Genomic DNA, 21,377 nt, shown 5'->3' with positions numbered 1-21,377 from the left:
CTATCCTTGCTGGTGAATGGTCACTCCAAACTAATTATAAGTAATATGGAATTTATTAGATGCTTGTTACCATAGTTTGAAGCATGGCATGGTGGTGTATGATTATAATACTGAAAATTAGGCTCTCCCCCACTTAGAGGATATCATCAGCATTATTGTCTATCATCAGCAGCAGGGCTTATACCAATAGAAGCTACAACTTTAATCAGTCTTAAGAATAAAACTAAAACATACTAACCTAAAGATGAAGAGTAGATGAAATGGATACTCATTTAATATAAATATAAAATGGAGGGAGTTGTTGGAGCCCTTAAAAACTTGATGACAATAGCCCACAGAAAGGAACAAAGAGAAAACTGCTTTATTTTTTCCCTTGTTTTTAATAATGATGGGTTAGGTGTGGATTTGACCAAAGACTTCCAATTATTGCATCCATGCTTACCAACAATATGGTACTAGACAAATGACACATACAAAGCAGATTGCTTCACATTTTCTAAGTAAATTCCTTGTCATACATTGCAAGATTTCCATGTGGATTGGATAAAAGGATGATGAAGAATCAAAACTTCCAATCTTTAGCTCGTGTTTGTCTTTGTTCAGAGATGCACACGATATAAGAATGCATTACAGCAAAGGTTAAAATTTTAAATCTTAGTATTAATGTATTCTTTATCATATTATTAATGTCACTTCCTGTGAGGAACTTGACCCATAGACCATAGGAATGCTCCAATCTGGAATAGCTTAGTGAATCCATTAGACGTTTATGTCATCAACTAGGGATGTCAATGGGCTGGCTTTGTGTCACTTACCTGGCCCTACCTGAACCAGAATATCTGGGTATGGCAATAAAAAAGACTGACCTGAATATCATTTGAGTTAACTCGAATCCGGCCCGCCTGGCCTGAGTATTATGTATGTATTATTAAGTGTAAACATATGTTTTAAATAACCTTTAAGTCTTACAGATCAGGTTTGGGATTCCATTTCTTGACCTGACTGGCAGTTATTTTAGGCCAAACCACAATGCTGATGGGTTGATAGACTACTAGGCCCTAGGATGTAAAGAACAATAGGATCAACTGCATTATGTCTAAAAAGGTGTAAAGAGAAACATGCTCAATATGAATGTAGAAGGGTCATACCCATTTTGCAGCCCCATATTCCCGGAAGTGCTAGAGAGCTGAAGTGCAAAATGGAGCCTCATAACTTTTTCCTTCTTGCACCAAAACGGCAGCTCTCAGGACTTGAACCGTGTTTCCATACTAGCAACACGTGATGCGTATGCAAACACCTAGGTAAAATGGAGTTCAACAAGTAATTTACCTATGCATGCAAGATTACTATCAGATAGAGAGAAGTGATAGGTAATAGCTAGCCGCAACAAACTTCACTAGCCATATGGTAGACACTAAATATATTTTCATCATTAAGAAATTATGGGATAGAAACACCCAGGTGGAAAACTTTTCATTAACCAACAAAAATGAGTGGCACTCATCTGCATTTTTATGACATTTTCATGTAAATGCCACAAATTCACCGAGATCTCATACTAGGACAAGGGAAATCTTGAACAAAAGAAATTTCAAGTCTTGTTCACTTTTTTTTACACCCATTTTCTCATATTTTCAAATATTCTAGCTAGTCCAAGTCAGTAACAAAAAGAACAGAACAGAACAAGATTTCAGTAACGATGTTGCAGTTTTACATAATGTTTCCAGCCAACATTTTCCAAATTATTTTTCCGGGACTCTGTATAAGAGGAGCAAGCGTCACAGGACCATATGCAAGGATATTAAGAATTGACATTTTTATCTAGATTTATTTACATATAGTACTTATATGATTTCCAAGAGATGGGAAAATACAAAGAAACCGTATTTATAAGAGAAGAAATAACAGGGGGAAGAATTCTATAGGCATAGTGACATCCCATTATGGCTTTAGAAGAGGCAGGACAGGTGTTGGAGTGGCAATTGATATAGAAGACATTAAGAAGCATTTCCTTTCATGGATTTTTCAGCAGTTGCTATGTATCGCAAGCATGGATCCTATATCAACAAGACATTTTAAGTCAAACAAGAAAAAAGTCTCGCCGGTAGAGTAAATAATCATAACAAAATTCTCAATCCATTTATAGCAACCCAAGATGCTCAGAAAAGCAAACTAAAATGTAAACCATGAATTATCAGCATGAGGTATTAAACCAAGGTTGCCAAACGAGGAAGTGAAAGCGGGAAACGATACGAAAAATTGAAGTGAGAAGCGATGCATTTTAAAATGTATAGGAAACGAGAAGCGAGGAATAAAAAACAATATAAGAATTGAATGGGAATCAAAATAGAACACAAATAAAAACTAAAATAAAAGTGACTATTCTTAAATTTCATGATTTTTTAGTGTAAAATTAAATCTTTAACAAAATCTATAAATGATGACTGCCAATTTAGAGAAAGCACATGGAAGTGAGTGAGAAGCATCGGAGAAACACAAAAAACATGAAGTGGAGTGAGAGAACATATAAGAAGAACAGATGAAGTGTGTGGAAAGCATATGAGAAGCGTGGGAGAATCAAGATTCTCATCAAGTTTCGGAAGCGACGAGTATTGTGCTTCCGAAGTGAGTTTCCAGGAAACGGGCTTCCCATCTACTGCAGAATAAAATTGTCAGAACACTCAACAGAAAGCTAACAGTAAGTTGGTCATCAATCAAATGGTAAAAACATCCCACATTTGATTACCCAAATTTTTGACATACATTAGATTTCTTAAATATTAAAGCTTTATGTTATATTATCTCTTGGGCAAACAAAGAAAAAGGAGTAACTGAAGCAGTTCATCTTGTGTACAAGCAAACAATAAAGCAAGAAGCATTTGCCTAGTGTTTAGTCTCCATTTTATTAGATGCAGATACAGCAACAACAACAACAACAAGGAATGTGTTGTTATCTGCTCCCACACTGACTTTACAAGTGGAGATGAATATCCAGGTAATTTAGTAATTGCATGAACCAACAAGAAAAGGTGGTGAATAATAGGGCATCATAATAAGCACTTCGACCAGCCAGAAAAGTGGAAGCACTCGGATGTTCACATGAAGCTTTACAGCCAAAGCTATCTCATAGCATCATCACTCACCAGACCAAAAAAGAATCTCGCAAGAGGAGTACAGTCACTCCAAGTCCAGAGTTTTAAGCAATCATAATACAATACAACATACAAAATTATTAAGGAACAAACCACGTTTAAGCAGCAGCTCCAATTTATGCAAACCCTGCACAAGGTGTTAAAGACTCTTCAAGACATTAAAGCTAGCAGTATCAAGAACAGAAAGGCTGGAACTGAGAATGAATGGCATCATCCAGTCCAGACAGGACCATGCCAGTTTCCAGCTTTGCTGCTCAGAATAATGTTCAAAATGGTAAGGATAATGAATACGGCTCCAAACCGATGCAAGAAACCTCCTGATTCTAAAGCCAATAAATTCCAGGAAGCAAGTGTTGTCCTAGCCAACCAAAACCTGCCTGACCAGTTGACGGCATCAGTGATTCCAAGAATATAATTGGATTATATAGACTTTCTGATGCAGAGCATCCTGAAGATCCGAGCTTTGAAGACGAATCGGATCCAAATCCAAATCCCAAGATCCAATCTAGGGCAGATCCAATCGTGCAGGACTATCAGGGTCCAATTAGATCGCTGCCAACCCAGACCCATTTTGATTATCGTGCTATAATATCTGAGATATTTTGCATTTTTCTTAGAGATTGTATTTTTATTATTCGATTCTATTTTGGCATGTGAGGAATTACATTAAATATGTTTTTATTTGTAAACTTTTTTTTATTTTTTAGAAGCCGGATTCTTCAGATCCGGATAGTTCTGGTGCCTTGTAGGATCTTTTTGTAGTACTAGAGGGCGTATGGGGAATGTGGGTAGTTTTTATTTTTTTTGCATTTGCATTTTCTAATACGTTTTGTGCAGGATCCAGTTTGTTGCATGTTTTGGATCTGGATCAAGATCTGTTTGCAAAAGGGGTCCTAGTTGGCGCCATTTTGGAGTGGACCGTTTTAGACCTCATTCAAATTCAGTTTTGACTATTCCAAGTCAAAAATAGTTGTTGGCCCTTGTTAATGCTCATGGCCAAAAATAGGCTAGTCAAGCTCGTTTTTGGAGCTTGGCTTGGGAAGGTCATTTGGCTCTTTAATGTGGCCCTTTCCCAAGCCCCAAGCCCCAAGCCTTTTAATGTGTGGAGGTCGACCAAGGGAGAGGGGAGCTTCTTCATTTTCGTTTTTGGTGTGTGGCTGGTTCAAAAGAGAGGAAAAATTTTGTTTTGGTGGTTGGTTTGGAAAAAAAAAAGACTGCTTTGGTGAAGGTGGAACCGAAAGTCATTTTTGGTATGAAGGTGATCTTGTCAAGATCGACCTTGGCGTGTTGACGTTTGTGGTTCGTGTTGGCTGTTGGTTCGAGCTGCGGTTCGAGAGGATTCTTCCCAGTGTCGATTGCTTCTCAGCGACATTCATTGTCTTCGTCATTCGGATATCATATTCCCAGGTTCTCTTGTTCTTACATCTTCGATGTTTTATCATTGGTGTTTTTTTTGTTGTTTCTATTAAAGTATATTGTTTGTGAGTTGCAATAGGTTATGTATTGTTTTTCTAGTGAATGAATAGAAGTCTTTTATGCTACGGAGTGATTATATTGTTCACAAATATCCAGTTTTATTAGTTAATACATAACTCGGATTTTTCTGTCAAAACCCAGATTCCCGAATCTCGAGTTGTCTGGAACGACTCTGAAGAATCACCTGCATCGACTTCGATACTGGTCAAATTCTTGCGTTTTTTAGCTTCCTGAAAAACTAAAACATTTTCCTACAACTTTGTAGTTGAGGCCATTTCGTGAATCGGCCGTCTGAGCCCCTGAAAAGTGTTGTCAAAGTCTCGGACTGACAGGAATCAACTGGCTCTTGTTAGGTTCAGAACACTCCTAGTGGTGTTCGGTGTTTTTTTGTTATCTGAAGATTACCTGCATGAAAATTCAAATTTTTTTTTATTCCGTGAAAAGCTAGAACCTAGATCTACAATGTTAATGTTTTGAGTTTTAATTGATTTTTCGTTTAAATGCCTCAAAAATATTAATCTTTTCTGTTGTCAAATAGTAAAAAATTTAGTTCAGTTATTAATAACTCACACCATTTTCCAGAATTCAAAAATTCGTAGAGCCTTATAGAAAATTCTGAATTTTAATTCGTTGAAAAGGTTTGGATCTGAACTTCGACTTCTCAGTTGGGAGTTTTCGCAAACTCCATTGTTTGCCGGGTTGAAAACCCTGTCGAACAAACTGTCTGCAGAATCTGAAAGTCTGTCATAACCTTGTTCGTCAGTCCCCGTTTTGAGTCCGTAAAACGGACACCGCTGACCCGAATCCAATGTTTTCGGATTTATTGGAAAGTTGTGCGAGTCGCGCACAACTTTTATTTGGACCGCCTCTGTCAAAACAGAGTGCACGGGTCCCGAAATTTTGTTCTTCGGAGTCTTGTTCGGACTCAATATCGTATAAGCTTTCGTGCATGTCAAGATCCATTTAGATCTTGGATCGTGAATCGAAGCGTGCTGAGTCCACATAGTGTTAATGCATCATTTTGGTATCAGAGCGAGGGTTGCCAGATTTTTCAATCTAACACGATTTTCTGTGTTGTGGGGGGTCCAAAAAAATTTAGGATCCATGCGCCATGTCTGGGCGAACAGGCTATAGGAGTCATAGCGAGTATAACCCTGAAAATGAAATCTGTTACCTTAGGTATGGAACTCAAACTCTGCGGCGTAAAATCGAAGATCTAAGTTGTAGGATAAAAGATTTTACCAGGGAGCGGGAGAGAGCATCCGAGCAAAGTCAGTGTGGTTCACGAGGAACGTGTAAGACATTATTATGACTCTGATGAAGAATTTGAGTCAGAACGGGATAATAAAGCTCTCAGAATCTACAAAGTCAACTTTGCGCTGAACAAATGCGAATTGCATGGATAAAATTGAAGCTTTGTGAACTGGAATTAGAGGAAGAGCATCGTCACAGATCGAATTTGCTTCAACCCTTAAGGGCGTATGGGTGGTCCAACTCCGTTCGTGGGTCTGACCCACATCAGTACCTGTATGCGGGTAGAGAGATGGATCCGCCTAGGAGATCCAGTCGGGAGTCTAGTGCTCCAAATCTGAAGGTCTATTATGTAAATTTTTCACAGAGAGAATTGAGGCAGAGTCCTCGTACGCCCGTCTCATCCTTTAGGCCCCGACCCAACCCCACCTCATTTAAAACCGATAATTTTAGGGTTAGGTTTGAGGAAATCTCGTGTGTGAGTTGCGAGGACAAAGAAAATTCTGATTTTTTTGACTTAGGATCTCAACAATTCAAAGAAGTCATAACGGAAAACAAGGATTGGGATAACAAAGAAGAGTCCCAGTGCGAAGAAATTAATCGCACTCTTGTCATTTTCATAAAGGATCATCTCGATGAGCCTTTTCGTGAAATGGTTGGTAGACCGATATTCGATGAGAAAATCGAGAATGAACCCTTACCTTAATTTGAGGATGTTCTTATCAGTGTGTTCATTACTGATCCAATCTATGAAAAGATGTATGAAGAGATGCCCCACATCTCATCATTTTGGGAAATAGAACCTCTAGAAGACACATCCTATGTCAGTCTTGATGATACGGTCTTCGAGAAATTTTATGAGCCCATAGAAGATACAGTTTTGTCTTGAGATACGTTTGACATGATTGTCAACATTAATCCATCAAATCTCAGTAGTGAACCCATTCCCGAGACAAATATCGAAATTGAAAAACTCAATCAATATATTAGAGATTCTGAGGAAATTCATGTCAATGAGCACTTAGATACTGACAATTCTCTTAGTGAACCATTAGAAAATATTGAGCCTCAGTCGGGTAAAGTTGAAATGACAATCATGCATACCCCAAATTTATTTTGAAAATGTCAGGATTTAGTCGATCATGTTGATTCTACATCCTTCATAAATAAACATAGTAAGTTTGAATTATTATTGCATTGTCTTGCTTGTGACTTGCCCTTATAATTGCCAAAATTTTAGTGAAAATTTTGAAATATTGAAAAGCATGATAAATAAGCAAATTTTATCTCTAGTTGACCCAAATTTTGTCAATATCTGCAGAGCGTTGATACAAGGTAAGATTATTAAATATAATGTCTTAGATGCTTTTGAAATTCAATTCCATTGTTCTGCTTTGAATTTATCTGAATTGCATTTTATATAGCATATTGTATTACATTGCATCAAATATTCTTGTCATTCTTATATAGAATTTCCTGCCTTGTTTAGTTTTATTTTATTTGCCTTGAGGAGATTCTGCGCTGATTACATTTTGAATGTGTGCATGGATTATGGAGAGGTGTTTAAGCATAACCAGGCTCCGAGGAAGAAGTCTTTTGACCCAAGGGGGAATGATGCAGAGCATCCTGAAGATCCGAGGTTTGAAGACGAATTGGATCCAAATCCAATTCCCAAGATCCAATCCAAGATGTGATCCAGGGCAGATCCAATCGTGCAGGACTATCAGGGTCCAATTGGATCTCTGCCAACCCAGACCTATTTTGATTATCGTGCTATAATATCTGAGATATTTTGCATTTTTCTCAGAGATTGTATTTTAATTATTCGATTCTATTTTGGCATGTGAGGAATCGCATTAAATATGTTTTTCTTTGTAATCCTTTTTTTATTTTTTTAAGAGCCGGATTCTTCAGATCCGGATAGTTCTGGTGCCTTGTAGGATCTTTTTGTGGTACTAGAGGGTGTATGGGAAATGTGGGTAGTTTTTATTTTTTTCGCATTTGCATTTTCTAATACGTTTTGTGCAGGATCTATTTTGCTGCATGTTTTGGATATGGATCAAGATCCGTTTGCAAAGGGGGTCCTAGTTGGCGTCATTTTGGAGTGGACCATCTTAGACCTCATTCAAATTCAGTTTTGACAATTCCAAGTCAAAAATAGTTGTTGGCCCTTGTTAATGCTCATGGCCAAAAATAGGCTAGTCAAGCTCGTTTTTGGAGCTTGGCTTGGGAAGGCCATTTGGCTCTTTAATGTGGCCCTTTCCCAAGCCCCAAGCCTTTTAATGTGTGGAGGTCGACCAAGGGGGAGGGGAGCTTCTTCATTTTCGTTTTTTGTGTGTGGTTGGTTCAAAAGAGAGAAAAAATTCTGTTTTGGTGACTGGTTTTGAAAAAAAAAAAGACTGCTTTGGTGAAGGTGGAACCGAAAGTCGTTTTTGGTGTGAAGGTGATCTTGTCAAGATCGACCTTGGCGTGTTGACGTTTGTGGTTCGTGTTGGTTGTTGGTTTGAGCTGCGGTTCGAGAGGATTCTTCCCGGTGTCGACTGCTTCCCAGCGACATCCATTGTCTTCGTCATTCGGATATCATATTCCTAGGTTCTCTTGTTCTTACATCTTCGTTGTTTTATCATTAGTGTTTTTTTTTGTTTCTATCCAAGTATATTGCTTGTGAGTTGCAATAGGTTATGTATTGTTTTTCTAGTGAATGAATAGAAGTCTTTTATGCTACGGAGTGATTATATTGTTCACAAATATCTAGTTTTATTGGTTGATACATAACTCGAATTTTTCTGTCAAAACCTAGATTCCCGAATCCTGAGTTGTCTTGAACGACTTTGAAGAATCACCTGCATCGACTTCGATACTGGTCGAATTCTTGCGTTCTTTAGCTTCCCGGAAAGCTAAAACATTTTCCTACAACTTTGTAGTTGAGGCCATTTCGTGAATCGGCCATCTGAGCCCCTGAAAAGTGTTGTCAAAGTCTCGGACTGACAAGAATCAACTGTCTCTTGTTTGGTTAAGAACACTCCTAGTGGTGTTCGGTATTTTTTTGTTATCTGGAGATTCCCTGCATGAAAATTCATTTTTTTTTAATATGTGAAAAGCTAGAACCTAGATCTACAATGTTCATGTTTTGAGTTTTAATTGATTTTTCGTTTAAGTGCCTCAAAAATATTAATCTTTTCTGATGTCAAATAGTAGAAAATTTAGTTTTGTTATTAATAAGTCACATCATTTTCCAGAATTCAAAAATTCGTAGAGCCTTATAGAAAACTCAGAAAATTCCGAATTTTAGTTCGTTGGAAAGGTCTAGATCTGACCTTCGACTTCTCAGTTGGAAGTTTTCGTAAACTCCCCTGTTTGTCGGGTCGAAAACCCTGTTGAACAGACTGTCCGCAGAATCCGGAAGTCTGTCATAACCTTGCTCGTCAATCCCCGTTTCGAGTCCGTAGAACGGACACCGCTGACCCGAATCCAATGTTTTCGGATTCGTTGGAAAGTTGTGCGTGTCGCGCACAACTTTTATTTGGACCGCCTCTGTCGAAACAGAGTGCACAGGTCTCGAAATTATGTTCCTCAAAGTCATGTTCGGACTCATTATCATATAAGCTTCTGCGCGTGTCAAGATCCATTTGAATCTTGGATCGTGGATCGGAGCGTGCCGAATCCACATCGTGTTATTGCGTCACTTTCTTTTTTATATTTTGACTAACCCATTAGCAGTGCCTGTAAGAAAACCTTGACCCCAGTCCAACCAGAAACAACAGGAGCCCAACCAGCCTAGTGGTTCCATCATGCCCATAGGCTGTTTTGGTGGCAGACAAGAACCACGCTGAAGTGGACACTATGAGTTGAAGTAGCTAAAACCTAGAGTAACCAATTTAACATGCACATTTTCTAAAAGGAAAAACAAAATCCTCACTATGTCCAATCAGTTCAAAGTCATGCCCATCCATATCTAGACCTACTCAATTAAAGGAACCTACATGCAACTCAAAACCCCACATGGACACATAGGTCTCCAATATCCTTTGTTCTTGATTAGGACTTGCTTAAAATTGAAATTCTATATGAATTTCATGTGCTAAGATTCACAAGGGTTCCCCTTGTAAAAGTAAAACTAAAAAAACATACTATTTAAAATTCCTTGAAAAAAATTTGTTGCATCGGAATGCTAGAACAATTAAGTTGCTACCTATTACTGCTGTCAGCCTATAGCAACACCAAACTTCAGCTCTAATGCTAGGTAAATTTGGGATATTAGACATCTCAAAAAAAAAACACATATTGAAAGTCACATAGATGAGAGAGAATCGTTTACGGTGGTTTGGACATATTCGGCGAAGGCCTAATGATGCTCCAGTTAGAAGGATGGAGAAATGGCAAAATATATTAGTTAAAAGAGGTCGGGGTAGGCCTAGGAAGACTTGGATGGAGATGATAGGAAAGGATATGAATGCTTTGAACCTCACCGAGGACATGGCATTGGATAGAAATGATTGGAGGAGAAGGATTCATGTAGAAGACCCAGAATGATTTTCTTTTTTGGTTCATATCACCGACCCCAATTGTTTTGGGATGAAGGCGTAGTTGTTGTTGTTGTATTGAAAGTCACATACCCAACTTAACATGGATTTTAAATTTGTTCTGAATATCAATACAATTTCCAGCATTATTCAGTCACATGTCCACATTGGATACTAATCTGGTTAATCAATTGGGAAAGGTTGTTTTAATATAGAAAAGTTAGGGTATCCAATTGAATTATTGAAAATGAAAATTGAAAACTATCCTAAAATTTTGTAATATTTCGGTTTTCGTATCATACAGCGCACAAGAAACTATGTCGCCAGGGTACGGGTGTGGGTGTGGGTGTGGGTGTGGGTGTGGGTGTGGGTGCGGGTGCGACACGGCAAGTTCAAAAAATGTGGGTACGGGGTTACGGCTATATATATATATATATATATATATATATATATATATATATATATATATATATATACATATATATATATATATATTATGAAAGAAAAAAATAATTACATTTTAAATGTAAAAGAGGAATAAGGGGTAAAATGAATTTTTTTTTAAAATAAGAGGGTGTTTTAAAAATATGTGTGTGTGTGTTTGAAAAAAATATAAAAGGGAAGGGGTTATTTAACTCCATTCTCACCGCCTCTCTCTCTCTCGATCAGGATAAGAAGGAGGACCCATACGAGGCAGGTACTCTCTCTCTCTCTCAAGTGACCTTGCCATCGCCAAGAGAAAGAGATAGAGAGAAAGGGGAAACGACAGTCAGAGAGGGGGGGAAGAGTCAAACTAGAGAGAGAGTCGAGAGATTCGGGAGCAAAACCAATGAGAGAGCGTCGAGGGTTTCGGGGGGAGGGGGGTGGGTGGTGGGGGCGATTTTGCTTTTGCTTTTTTCCCTAAGGTTCAGGTTTGCATTAGACCCGACCCACGGTGTACCCATACTACGCCCGATACCTATACTCATGTCGATGCATGTCGCGGTTACCTAGACAAAAAAATCAATAAAGAGGTTTGTCAACACAATTTTATGCAAGTTGTAACTGAATTCGTAACACACACTTTCACTTCAGGTAGTCATAGTGTGTCAAGCAATATATATAAGCCGCACATTAAGGGTTCTATGTTATATCGCAGTTTTATGAGTACTCTAGAGACAAAGTCGCAGTCCCATAAAAGGTGACCCTCACCTTCACACTTACATAAGTCCATCAAAGATGTAAACCTGTTTGAAACACTCCAGCCATAAGGTCCATAGATCTTATTAAGAGTTCAATTCGAACTCAACCTCCGTACATAGGTTTCGAGCACTTGACATCAGGAATGAAAAAATTATTAAGTGCTCAATCCAGTCACTCAGAGAGTTGTTCTTTCCATTGAACCACTCGATACGGTTTGACCCTTATCATGTGGTTGGGTTTCTGTCGATGGTGATTGTTTTTATAGACTTTAACATCATTTTTCTCGATGTCTTAAAGGCGATATCTCGAGAAAGTACCTTTTACAACGGATTCGCCAATTTGACAAAATTTCACATATTCAATTGAGATTACTCTTTACTTGAGCAAATTATTCACATAATTGTGCTTTAAACTGATATGTTTATATTTTCTACCATAAATATTACTTCTTTCTTTGTATATAGTTGTTTGACTATCACAACGTATAACTATCAGGGGTATATGATTATCTCCTAATAGTATCTTCATTAAGAGATTCTTTAGCCACTCAACTTTCATACTAGCTTATGCTAATGTTATCAACTCTGCTTCTATTGTAGAATGGGTTATCACAGTTTGCTTCTTAGATCCTCAAGCAATTGCACATGATCTAAGGGTAAATATCTAACCACTTGTAGATAATGACTCATTGGAATCAAAATTTTAGTTTGTATCAATATACCCTTCAAGTATAGCGAATTCTTTTTCATAGAATATTCTAGAGTTCATCTCAAATACTTTAGGACTTGATATATTACATCTCAACGCTCTTGTCCTGGATTATTAGTATATCGGCTCAACTTACTCATGTTGGAAGCTATGTCTAGTCTAGTTAATTTCATAGCATACATGAGATTACCAATAATACGTATATGCTCCAATTGAGATATACTTCTTCCAATGTTAATCGACAGCTTAATACTATGATCAATCGGAGTAGCCACAGGCTTACAATCATAATGATTATATTTCTTTAATATTTTCTCAATGTAGTTGGATTGAGTTAATGAATAACCATTTTCGTGTCTAATCAGTTTAATACCAAGTATGACATCAGCTAAACCCAAGTCTTTCATGTCAAATTTAGATAAAATAAAACTTTTGGTATTACTTATCCATTTTACATTATTACTCATGATTAGCATATCATCCGCATAGAGACATAATTATAACATGATTATCTTCTACTTTGCTATATATACATTTATTAAAGTGATGAATTTCAAAACAATATGAAATGATTACTTCATCAAATTTTTCATGTCATTGTTTAGGTGGTTGCTTTAAACCATACAATGACCTTATTAGTTTGTAAACTTTCTTTTCTTGACTTAGTGTTATATAACCTTTCGATTGTTCTATATAAATTTTTTCTTCTAAGACATTATTCAAAAAAAGAGTTTTGACATCCATTTGTTGAATTTCAAAATTATAAATTAATACCAAAGCAACCATAGGTCTAATAGATGCAATCCTACTTTCTGGAGCACATGTGTCAAAATAATCAAGTTCAGGTTTTTATTTAAAAACTTTAGCTACCAGTCTAGCTTTAAATTTTTCAATAGAGCCATCAATTCTAAGTTTCCTTTTTAAAATCTATTTACATCCCAAGAATTTAAAGCGAGGGGGTAAATGAACCAAGATCCAAGTTTCAGTTTCTATAATAGAATATAATTCACTCTTGATAGCTTATTTCTAAGAAGAAGCATCAAGAGAGGTCATAGCTTTCGAAAAAGAAATAGGGCATCTATCTATCATGTAGAGATGAAAATCAGGACGAAAATCTTTTGGTTTTCATATTTTCTACTTTTTCGAATTTCAGGATTTCCAAGTTCATAATTTTTTTTCTTGAATTATTTTCAATAACTTTTGGAGCTTCAAGTGATTTTAAAGTTAAATTTTCTCTAAATTCGGCTTAGATAGATTCTAAAATCACTTTGGTTTCAATATCCATAAATCTATATGTGTTAATATTTTGAGAATATCTAATGGAGATACATGTTCTGGTTTTTTGACCTAGTTTGGTTAATTTTAGTTCAGCAAGCTTCACATAAGCAATAAAACCCCAAACCTTTAAATAATTTAAATTTGGTTTTCTACCTTTCCAATGTTCATAAGGTGTAGTGTTTGACTTAGAATATGGAACTCTATTTAAAATATCACATGAACTAAGCAATGCATCACCCATAAATTATAATCTATACTAAAACTAATAAGCATTGAATAATCTATACCACCTCTAAGATCTAAAAGACTTTATTTTGCAATTATAAAAGTTTTCAACCTCAACTTTGAAAATCTTAAATTTTTCAAATGACTCGTCTTTTGTTTTTATGAGGTAGACATAAGCATATTTTGTGAAATCATCAATAAAAGTTATAAAACAATTGTTACCCCCACAAGTTGGAATATTTTTCAAATCACATACATCACTGTGTATTAAATCTAATAATTTTAAAATTCTTTCAACACTCTAAAATGGCTTTTTCGCAAACTTTGCTTGAAATCAAACATCATATTTTCTAATATGTTCAATTTTATATTTAGGAATAAGTCATAAGTTACTCGTGTTTTTCAAAGACTTATAATTTACATGTCCTAATTTAGCATGTCATAAATCATATGAGTCAAACATATAAACAAAAGCATAATCAACTTTATTCATCAGATTGAGCTTGAACAACTCATTGGTGGTGTAGCCTTTGCCTAGAAACTTGTGGTTCTTCGACATTATAATATTGTCGGATTCCATTATAACTTTGAAACCATGAGTTGTAAGCAGATAGGCAGATATAAGATTTTTCATGATGGTAGGTACGTGATACACATTTTTTAGGGTTAAACATTTCACGAAGGTGAAATAAAGTTTCACTCCATTTTTCATGAACTTTAGCTTCATGTTTATCTCTCATATAAATCATATGGTCTTTCATGGTTTCGTATGTCTTAAACATACTTCTATCATTGCATGAATAGATCGTTAATTCAGAATTCACGTACCATCATTTATCCAAGTTAATCATAAATATCTCACAAACTACAGCCACTAGGTCATCACCGGTTTTACTAGCTTTATTATCTTGAAATTTCTTTTTGTGTCGGTATTATCTTGCATAGTGACCGGCTTTCCACAAGTATAGCAAGAAATAGTTCTCTTCTTATCAATGAACTTGGATTTCTTATTCTTGTTCTTAAGTCTGGGTTTGAACTTTGGTTTGCGTTCAACCATGTTTACCTTAGCACAAACTTCTTTTACTTCATCTTTTCTATCTCGAGATAGAGCTTTCTCCTCGATTCTAAGATGTTGAAGAAGTTGTTCTAAGGTAAACTCTTCATTCTTATGTTTTAATTCATTTCGATAATCTTTTCAAGATGGAGGCAATCTACCAATCATTGCAGCCACTTAGAATGATTCATTAAAGTTCATGCCCTTAAACTTGATCTGATTAGCCAAGATCTGCATCTCATGGACTTAAGGTAGCATTGCCTTATCATCGAAGAATTTGAAATCCACATACTTATTAACCAAAAACTTACTATTTTCTGCATCCTCCATTTTGTACTTGTTTTCAGGAAGTGAATTTAGTATGTGTTTGCGACACACAAAGTCATCATGCTTCCACTTTAGTCTCTTGTGGTTTTCGGCAATGGTTTTGTCTTCTCGTTCTTCTAGATAGTCCTTTATAACTACGTACACCACTTTTGAAATTGTGAGAAAGATGAGAATCGTGTGTTGTCATTGTTTGAAATTGGTGCCATCAAACTGGGACAACTTAAGCAGGTTATGGTTTCCAAACTTCATAATAGCCATTTGCAGAACTATCGCTTGAAAATTATTGAAAATATTGCTTAACTTAGTGGGTCAGGCAACTGAGCTTGAACCGAATACGCTTGAAGGGACGCACTATCTTTTAAGTGATAGTTGCTCCACGTCATCGGTGCAATAGGTACTCGTGCAACTATGCTCCTATGATACAACCAAGCTTTCGCCTTCTCACGAATGATTGAACCACGCCCTGCACTGGGGGAGCCCAACAACCTTGACACAAACTATCTTGATTAACCTCTTAAGTAGGGTTGAATCGAGTATGGATCTGGATTATCACAACAACTGGGTCAGGATCTGAACAACTGGATATGGGTATGATCAGCAACTACATCTAGATCTTGAATAGGGATTCAAACTACAATCGAATCTGGATTTTGGATAGGAATCTGAACTACGACCGAATCTGGATCCAGGATAAGGATCCGAATTAGAATCTTGAAACCCAAAAGAGTAAGAGAGAGCAGAGCTCGTGAGAGGAGGGGAGAGGAGAGAGTTGAGGATGAGAGAAATGGGAGAGGGTTAGGGTTTATATATGTCCCTGCCCCAGGCCACCCATTAAGGTTATAATGGGTCTTTAAGAGGCCAAAATGGTCAGCTTAATAGGCCATAATTAAACTTTGACTAAGTCAAAATCAACCAAGCCAAAGATAAAGGGCGGCTTATAGACCGTTTTGAACCTTTAATGCCTATGTAAAACCGTTGGGCAAGGGTCAAACGAATCCGAATAAGATCTAAAAAGATTCAAAGGGGGATTAATGTCGGGTTCAATTAACAAGCTGGTGAAAAGTTGGTTTTAGACTTGGGTATTAAATCTGTCTTAGGTACCAAGATCAAGATCCTAAGTCCAAAGCTTAAGAATTAAAAAAAATGCACAAGCCCAAGATCTAATGGCCTTGCACTTGAGGGCATTGACGTTAAGGCACAACAGGTTTCTCAAAAACCTTGGGACTAAACTTTTATAGAGAACCCATTACCCACAAACTTTGGGAAAAATGGAAAACAGAGAATACTTAAGGATAGTTTTCGTATCATCATGGCTTCTGCATATATATAAACAATTTGCAATATCTTTTAAATTTACACGATTCCTCCCAAATCGCACAAAGAATATCAAAGCTTATAGAGACGTCAATCCCGTTTGGCCTATTGTTTCTCTAGAAAACAATATATGATCCGAAACCCAAGATGGGTTTTCCAGAAACCGGAAGATCTCCCGCGGCCAAGTTCGTGAATTTGGAGTTGGTTCTCGAATCAAATCAACTAGAAAGCAAGTCTGAGGGAAGTGGGGTTAGTCTAATATTGGCCTTAGGCCTCCCCAGTATCAGATTAGAAGCAAAGAACGGATACACCAACAAAATATGATCATGGTCATTAGTGACACAAGAATCAAAACCTTGGAAGAGGAGGAAGAGATGATGGGTCGGTGGGGAAATGGAGAAAAATGGGGAAATGGGTGGAATGGGAGTGCGTACCACATGATGGCGCACATGCCCTTGCCGGTGAGCACATGCCATCGTTTGGGTTGACGGAGAATGATGCCTCTGTAGGTGACTCCGTGACCACCTCTCATCTTTTGTCTCCTTTCCTCTCGTCGCTATCTCCGGCTTGTCCTTCGTACCAGAAGGAAAACTGGTTTTATTCTATCTTGCCTTTGCATCATAAGAAACCGCTTCTTTTCCCATCCTTAAGATGGGACCTAAGAGCACTGGCTCTGCCTGCGGTACTTACTGTCGCTGTTTTTTTTTTAAGCTGTAAACCCATGTCTCACACCTCTTTGCCCGCAGGTAGTTTGCCTTGCTTCCGCACAAACAGTATAACGCCCTCGCTTTTTTCTTATTATATGCAAGAAGCTATCGCCCATGAGAATGGGACCTGACCATCTGTCTAGCAGCCAAAGCCCTCTCCCACTCTGCCAAATCCCTTTGGGGGCTTTTTTTTTTCTAAAGGCAAGCTGGGATTAGGCAGACCTCTACCTATCTCTTAAGCCCCGGGAGAGGGATTCGAACCTAGGCCTACAGCTTGGCACAGGACCCCACTTACGGCATGGGAGGGCTCTTTTCAGATAAAGGCTTACAATGCAAAAAAAACACATTTTAAAAACATATTTTTCATAAAAAAAAAATCGATGATTAATCCAATCCATGAGATCTCAAGTTTGAAGCATAGCTATTCTTGAATTGTATTTCTATAGTTTACTGCCATAGCTTGTTTTTTAATAAAGGGTCTCTATATATATATGACTGTTTTCCCCATTTTATAAAACTAAAACTAAATTAAATCTGTATATATTGCTCTCTGATTTTTTTATAGCTCATGTTTTTATGTGTTTTTTTCCTATCCACCCTTTTGAATGCAAACCATTTAAATCATGCGTTTGGCATGTAAGAATTTTTGTGTTGTTTCACATATTACTATCAATGCTTTGGACCCTTGCTCAACTGGTAGGAGCGACTGTGACACGGACACACTCCTCAAATTCATGAATGTGATCACCAAGCTGACAGATCGTTACAAAGTCAAATCTTATGGTCAAAGGGGCACGGTTTGGCATGAGTCTGAAAATGGGTATATATTTTGTAGTAGGCAGGGAGACTTGGGGCTTTTTTGTTTCATGAAACTTACTTGGGAAAGTGTTGAATTGACAACCCTGATGCAACCATTTCTCACTATGAATGAAACAAACATCAAATCATCATGTGAAAGTGTCATGCTATCCTAAGTAGGCCCCAAATTTTTTCCATCACACATCACTTTTTACTTGTAAATCCTTTTATATATCCCTCTTAAGGAAAGCTTTCACATGAAAAAAGCTGAGCTGGCAGGGGTTTTTTCAGAAATCCGTTCTCATGTAAAGCCTTTTTGTTCACGTAGGAATAAAACAAATAAGACCTTAGGATTTTTACACCAGTGAGTCAGGTAGACCCTCCTTGATTATCCAAAAAAAAAAATTAACTTGGCCTAGCGCGTGCATATGAGCGTTTCCTGGGCTCAGTCAGGTGAAAGGCTCAACCCAGTGAATGGCTCCTGTTGAATCAGTCCATATTATCTTGTACACCATAGCGAAAAAAAATGGTATTATTATGAAGATTCATATCCGTGGGAACAAAAGGAACATTTAAACCAAAAGAGGGGGTGGGTGTGATCTACCTTGACAGTTTAAGCTGAGACAGATAAAAGTACTGGACCCACTAGACCTTCTTACATGGTGGAACTCGATCCAATGTGCATCCAAAGGAGCTATTTCTCTACTCTATGTTGGACTCAGCCGTGGCTAAACCAAACCGACCCCAAGACCGTCCGCCATGACTGCTAGTTATAGTCACTATCGAGTCATTTGACACTTACCCTCACACATCCAATTATTACAGGAAAGTCTTTTCCCACGTATAAAGATTATAACCATCACTATTTAACCGACACAAAGCACCAGGCACATGGCCCACATCACAAATCTCTAGTCCAAATAACTGTCATGATCGTGCCACGTTGCCCAATGGGATAGTGCCCTCCTCTAAATTTTATTCCTTCTGGGCCCACAAAGGACACGCCGTAGAAACAGGTACCACACGTGGCAAACTCTTATTCGTAGGATGTCCAGTAGGCCCCATGAGGCCATACCACCTACCAGCTCCCTTGCCAGGGGGGCGCAAGGTTGGCATCTCTCTTTTTGCTTCATCGCGTAGACAACGCGTTCCCTGCATCCATTTTTGTGTCTATAAAAGCAAGGGCGATTGCACCATCTTCTCCTCACCAAGTGGCTTTTGCTTTTGTGCGTGTGTGTTTTTCTCTTCGCTATATTATTTTTGTGGTAACTTAAGGGAGAGGGTTTTCTTTGATACCAAACATGGCTGAAGGTCACCCCCATACCAGTGACAATGTTGTTGTTACAGAGAGGGGCTTCCTAGATGCGTTTGGAAAGAAGGATGGTGAGCATCACCATGATGATCATCACCATGATGATCATCACCATCATGGTGATGCCCCCCCAGCTGTTGTGTCAGAGGAGGTCCTTGTTTCAGAGGTCAGCCAAGTCAGTGTGACGGCCGTGGAAGAGGAAAAGGAGGGTCACCATCATGGTTTGGTGGAGAAGCTCCATCGATCACATAGCTCAAGCTCTAGCTCTGTAAGGACCATGTTCTTTTTCCTTTTCTTTTTTGTCCTATCTCTATATTGATGTTTGAAAGGCCGTCTCTAGATTGATGATTGATGTTTGAAAGGCAAAAATAATTATCGATGTAGAAGAAAAATGGAAATATAAGCCCATCCCCTGTAGTTTATAGTTTTGTCAGCACCGCATAATGGCATTTTCAACCTTTTTTTTTCTGATAATGGGAGAAAACCCGATTTCCTAATCAAGTTCTTTTTGAGAGAATTTCCTCATCAAGTTCATTAGCATAAAACCTCAGATCCCCCTTGCCCACCAGGGGAATTACCCAACTTATGCCTGAGGCAAAGGAGCATAGGTTTCGAACTCGTGACATCCCATCGACTTAGTGGGTTTCACGGGTCACCCCTACCATATTAGTGTCTCGTGGGCAGTGTTTTCAATAACCTGATATTTATCTTCTGTCAAACAAATAACTTTTTATTATTTAATAGGAATGATCCATTAGGGCGGTCAAGATCCCAACTCTACAACCGTTCAATTTACACGTTATTCTATGGTCGGTTATTTTGTATAGGTTGAGATAGATGTAATATACGTGGTTTATTTATTTCTACAATTCTTTTTTCTCTTTCTCATTTTTCAGTCAAGTGATGAGGAAGGAGTTGGTGAATCAGAAGGGAAGAAAAAGAAGAAGAAAGAGAAGAGCCTGAAGGACAAGATCAAGGAGAAGATTCGTGAGTGTGAGAAGCCTAAAGCTGAAGCTGAAACGGTTGTTGTGGTAGAGGAGAAAGAAGGGGTGGTGCAAGTTGTGGAGGTGGAGGGGCAGCCCTCTGAGAAGAAGGGCTTTCTGGAGAAGATAAAGGAGAAACTGCCTGGTGGTCACTGTGCACCTGCATCACCGCCGCCGGTGGACGCGGTGCCTGCCGATGCAGTGGTGCATGCTGAAGGCCACGTCCATGAAGGTGAAGGGCCAGTCAAGGAGAAGAAGGGCATACTGGAGAAGATCAAGGAGAAGTTGCCTGGGTACCATCCTAAGAGTGGGGGAGAGGAAAGTGCCAGCCACTAGGAGTGCCTACCGCATGCTTTCTACCTAATACCATTTCTGTTTCATTTGTTTGTTTGCTACCCTTTTGGCATGGTTTGATAAGTTTTTTGTGAAGACGATGGTATTGTTCTTTTTTTTTTTAAGAAGATGATGCTATTCTTGATGTTGCTTTTATTATAATATATAATGTTGGTTGAGTTTGTTTAACTTGATGGTCAGATTTGTTGGTCATTTCTATTGAGAGAGAGAGAGAGAGAGAGTATGTTGAGGTTATAGTTGCCAAAACAACAAGTATTTATTTCTACTGGTACCCCGAGGTTTAAAAAGTTTCATGTACATTTTTATTTGAAATGCACGTTGATACAACTTCAAAAATTTTAATACAAGTTTTTATGATATGGTTTCTAAAAGTACTTGTATAAATTTCTAAATAACTGATACAAAGAATGTATTTTCATAAAAATACCTGCAAATTAAAATAGTCAAATATGCATGTTTAGTCAATCACTATTGTGTTATAATTTCTTTAACAAGTCCTGATATTTAAATGTCTTGACGAAAATGCTATCTTTGTGACAGCGTCGTCGTGGTTTGTATTTATAGAAACTAGTTTGATACTCATTCTTGATACAACAGACACAAGTTTCTACTGAAAATAGTATTGAGTTTTAAAAAGAGAACCATTTTTTCAAACATTTGATATTTCTATTTGTGATGTATGGTTTTTTAAACGAGTTTTTCTACTGCTGATTGAAGTTGACACGCTTTATAT

At 37.7% G+C, this 21,377-nt stretch overlaps 1 protein-coding gene across 1 annotated transcript; it reads left to right on the top strand.

The window, feature by feature from the left end:
• The first annotated feature begins 19,197 nt into the window (after window positions 1-19,197).
• On the top strand, window positions 19,198-20,812 carry LOC149832890 (uncharacterized). The gene is made up of 2 exons (XM_090014765.1): window positions 19,198-19,575; window positions 20,204-20,812. Exons 1-2 carry the CDS (start codon window positions 19,297-19,299, stop codon window positions 20,624-20,626), a joined length of 702 nt encoding a protein of 233 aa, XP_089870891.1. The 5' UTR covers window positions 19,198-19,296; the 3' UTR covers window positions 20,627-20,812.
• Window positions 20,813-21,377: the final 565 nt, after the last annotated feature.

The sequence above is a fragment of the Nuphar pumila genome, chromosome 7, assembly GCF_984573655.1.
Source record: "Nuphar pumila chromosome 7, dmNupPumi1.hap1.1, whole genome shotgun sequence".
In the NCBI taxonomy this organism is placed as follows: Eukaryota; Viridiplantae; Streptophyta; class Magnoliopsida; order Nymphaeales; family Nymphaeaceae; genus Nuphar; species Nuphar pumila.
This window is presented reverse-complemented; position numbering and strand designations above follow the sequence as displayed.

Coding starts and splice junctions, on each gene's coding strand:
- LOC149832890 (XM_090014765.1), top strand. CDS start 19,297: ATGGCTGAAGGTCACCCCCATACCAGTGACAATGTTGTTGTTACAGAG. Junction 19,576..20,203: donor ATAGCTCAAGCTCTAGCTCT/GTAAGGACCATG, acceptor CTCATTTTTCAG/TCAAGTGATGAGGAAGGAGT.